This window comes from Vombatus ursinus, unplaced genomic scaffold (genome assembly GCF_900497805.2).
Source record: "Vombatus ursinus unplaced genomic scaffold, bare-nosed wombat genome assembly UNPS02014172.1, whole genome shotgun sequence".
Classification (NCBI taxonomy): Eukaryota; Metazoa; Chordata; class Mammalia; order Diprotodontia; family Vombatidae; genus Vombatus; species Vombatus ursinus.
This window is the reverse complement of record NW_020953950.1, coordinates 1,223,716-1,227,292: the sequence shown is the minus strand read 5'-3', so window position 1 is coordinate 1,227,292 and position 3,577 is coordinate 1,223,716. Positions and strand designations below refer to the sequence as shown.

Here is a 3,577-nt window from a genome sequence, read left to right as displayed (position 1 = left end):
ACGGACCCAGGGCAAGTCACTGAACCTCTGTGGGTCTCAGTTTCCTCATCTGTAAAATCAGGGGGTTGGACTACGCTCTCTTCCCGCTCTCGCTCCTGGCTCGGGTCCAATGAGGCTGTGTTCTCCAGCGGCGTCCTCCGAGAGCAGCTCCCTCGCAGCGGGTCTGGGAGCTGGGTAATTCACTCCTGTGGGTGGGATCGGAGGGGAGGAGACGGCAGGGGGATGGGCTGGGGGCGTGGCCACCGAAGAGCCTTCTGCTATCCCGGAAGGAGGAGGAGGAGGCGGCGAAGCGAGATCCCTTCTCACGTGAGAGGCCGCCGATGCCCAGAGAACCCCGTCCTGCTTACTGCAGAGCCTCGGCTCACAAAGTGACCTATTTCAAAGAGCCTACCTGGACCCGGCTCGCTGCATCCCTGCAGCCGGGGCGCCGCGGAAGGTGGGGGGCCCCGGGGGCGATGAAGTGGGACCCTTAGTCCCCCGGCTCCTGCAACCTGGGGAAATCCCGGAGCCTCCGAGGCGGCTCCAAGTCTCCGGCCTCCCAACTTGGGCTCTCCGTCTGTCCGGACCCGGGACCGATCCAGAACCTCTTCTCTCCCTCTCCGCTCTCTCTGCGCCCGGCCAGGCGCTATGAAGTGAGGCCCCGCCCCCGTCCCCTTGCCGTGCCCCCCGCCCCCCCCTTGCCATCATGAGAGCGGCGGACTCCGCCACCTGGGAGAGGGTCAAATTCCTCACGGGCCAGGTAGAAGCGTGCACTTCCTGCGGAGCCGGGAAGGAGCCCGCGGGGGAGCGAGGCTGGGGAGCTAGCCCGTGGGAGTGGGGGCGGGGGACGGAGCCCAAGCCGGAGCCCGAACCCCATCGGGCGCCCCAGCCCCGGCCCCAGCCCCTCGGAGCGCAGCCAGCGGCGCCCACCATGAAATCCAACGGTGACGAAAGGAAGCCGGGTAGGTGGCGGCCCCGGCGCCCAAGCTCCCTAGGGGACCCTTCGGGGGGCTAGGGAAGGGGAACTGGTTGGGCGGGGGAACTGGAATCGGTGGCCCCAGCCGGCCTCGGGGTGAGGGGGGCGGGGGCAGGAGGAGAACGAGGGCTTCCAGGCCCTGGCTATTGTCGAGTCTGCCGACCTACCCCGGCTTGCGCTTCTGGGCACTGATGGAGACAATGCCGCCCGCCGGCCGGCCGGCTGGCTGCCTGGCGGGCCACCCTGGGACCGAGTTTAGGACTACCCCTTCCCCCTGACGGAGCAGATGTTTGCGGGGAGTTCGTGAGCAAAAGTTCTCCCGGCCGCGAACTTGTTGGCGTTGGCCCTGGGAGCGAGGCGATCGGCGCGCAGATGCCCTTCTGTTGGGGAGCGGGAGGCGGCGCAGCGGTGTTTACATTCGGGAGCCCAAGCGAGGGCTCGCAGTTCCGGCGACTGTGCTGGCGTGGGTCTGGGCAGGCTGTCTCAGCGATCGGTGCCGGGCCAGCGAGCTCATCCGCGGGTGCAGGGTGATCCTCCACCAGTGTGTTTGGCAGGTCTCAGGTGGGAGGGTTGAGAGATCCGGAAGGGTGACTGCGATGCACGGTCAAGGCCAAGTACAGAGGCCGTTGGATCATACCTTTAGGGCTGGATGGGACCTTAGAGGTCGTGCAGAAAAGAGCGATAGTTCTGGAGCTCAAGTCCAGTCGTTCTTACTCGAGTGACTCTAGACAAGCCACTTGACCCCTCTGAGCCTCAGTTTGCTCATCTCTAAAATGGACTAAATGACCTCTAAGGCCCTGTCCAGTTCCAAATCTATGAAATCCTCTCATTGAACAGAGGGGGAAACTGAGACCCAGACAAACTACATAGGTAAGAAGTGGTAGAACCAGGTCCTCCAACCCCCAAGCTTAGAGCACAAAAGGAATTGAGATCTGCAAGGGACCTTACCTACCAACTAGGCCAACCCCCTCCTTTCCCGGAAGAAAATGCCAAGGTCTAGACAGAGGAGGTCGGTTTCGGAAGGTGGTCGTAGAGATGGGATTCAAATCCAGCTTCTCGGACTCCAAATTCTGAGTGAGAAGCTTTGCCTTGTGGGTGGATTTCAACTTTGCTGAACCCTGCAGGAGGGGATGTGTTGAAAAGGGAGCTAGCTGAACCAGGAGGGAAGTTAAGGTTACAATAAATCCCAGCATCTACCTTTAGTTAATCCATAAATGATTAAAAAGAGCTCGTTGCCATCAGCAAGCAGGTATCATTGGTGCTCATTTATCTGAAATACAGAAATGGGTGCATCACTTTAGCAGTTGAACTCCTCAGAGAGCAAGGAACACAGGAAAAGAAATTTCAGTGGAGGAGAAACATATGTGCTACTCTAATTGTAGAGTTTTTGCTAATGTGAAACATTTGCCAAAAGCACAGAAGACACATTTTAGCTTTTAAAATGATATCAGTTGAACATGCTTGGACCATGCAGTTACATGGTCTGTTTCCTTCCTATCTCTTCCTTTGGGTCTGATATGATAACTTCTCTAGGTCCATTATGCCTGATGGTACTATTATTTTATATGTAGGAAGTGACTTAGGCCTAGGAGAAGGGAATGTCCAGGGGAGGTTTATAGAAGAATGCAGAATGACAGAGCTGGGAAGGAGTCTAGGACAGAGAATGTCCTAACTGGGAGGGACCTTAGATCATAGACTGTCAGAGCTGGGAGGAACCTTAGATCAGAATGTCAGAACTAGTGGGACCTTAGGATATAGAATGGGAGAGGTGGAAGAGGGAGCTAGACAAAGTCAGACCTTGGGGTGGGAGGGTGGGGATTATGCCTTAGAATCTATCTACTTCAACCCGCTCATTTGACAGATGGTAAAACTGACCCTAGAGAGGTCAAGTTACTTGCCTAAGGTCAAATAGGGAGACCCTGGCCCAGCTGGGACTTGACTTCAGCTCCTCTGACCCCTATGACCAGTATTTTTTTCACCCTGAAGCAAAATCCATGTTTGAAGCTTTGCCTGGTATTTCCAGTGGTGAAAGATTTCCTGGCATTACCAGGGCTTTTAATTCTTTTCTTTCAAGTGAGGGAAGTTAGTTTGGAAGGCCTCAAGCCCTAACCTGTCTGGGCTGCTCTGCTCTCCAGGGATACAGGCCCTAAGACCTCTCTTCCAACTGCAGAGACTAGTCCTATCTGCCCACAGCCAAGCCAGGATTGGCTGCCACATTGTTCTGTTTCTAGGAGCAACTGAAATGCTGGAACACTATTGGTGATTCTGGTGAATCCTGAATGGGACCGTTCCTATGGAAAGGCTGGCTCAGGAGTGGACTTTCCCTGAGAATAGTCACTTCTGTGCCCTGGAGAGACCTCGAAGGAAATTTACGCTGTTCGGACTTTTTTTGGGAGACAGAGGGCAGCAGCGGCCTGGCCTCTTGCAAACGAGCACATCCTCCTGTAATTTTGTCTCCCTCTCCCTCCCTCCCTCCCTCCCTTCCTGGATCTGGCAGGGTTTTGTGATGCCTGTACTAACAAGGAACACTGCAGTAACCTAGGACTGGGCACATCTGCTGTAGTTATTTATGGGGGTGTGTGTGTGTGTGTGTGTGTGTGTGTGTGTGTGTGTGTGTGTGTG

General features: G+C 56.2%; 1 protein-coding gene across 2 annotated transcripts in view; it reads left to right on the top strand.

Annotated features, from left to right (window-relative positions):
* Positions 1-281: 281 nt before the first annotated feature.
* Positions 282-3,577, top strand: part of KAZN (kazrin, periplakin interacting protein) — a 215,521-nt gene continuing 212,225 nt past the window's right edge. Inside the window, exon 1 of one of the 2 annotated variants that reach the window (XM_027859788.1) lies at positions 282-941. In XM_027859788.1, coding sequence (XP_027715589.1) covers positions 686-941 — 256 coding nt within the window. In that variant the 5' untranslated portion in view covers positions 282-685. The remainder of the gene's footprint in view (positions 942-3,577) is intronic. The other variant, XM_027859789.1, reaches the window with a different exon arrangement.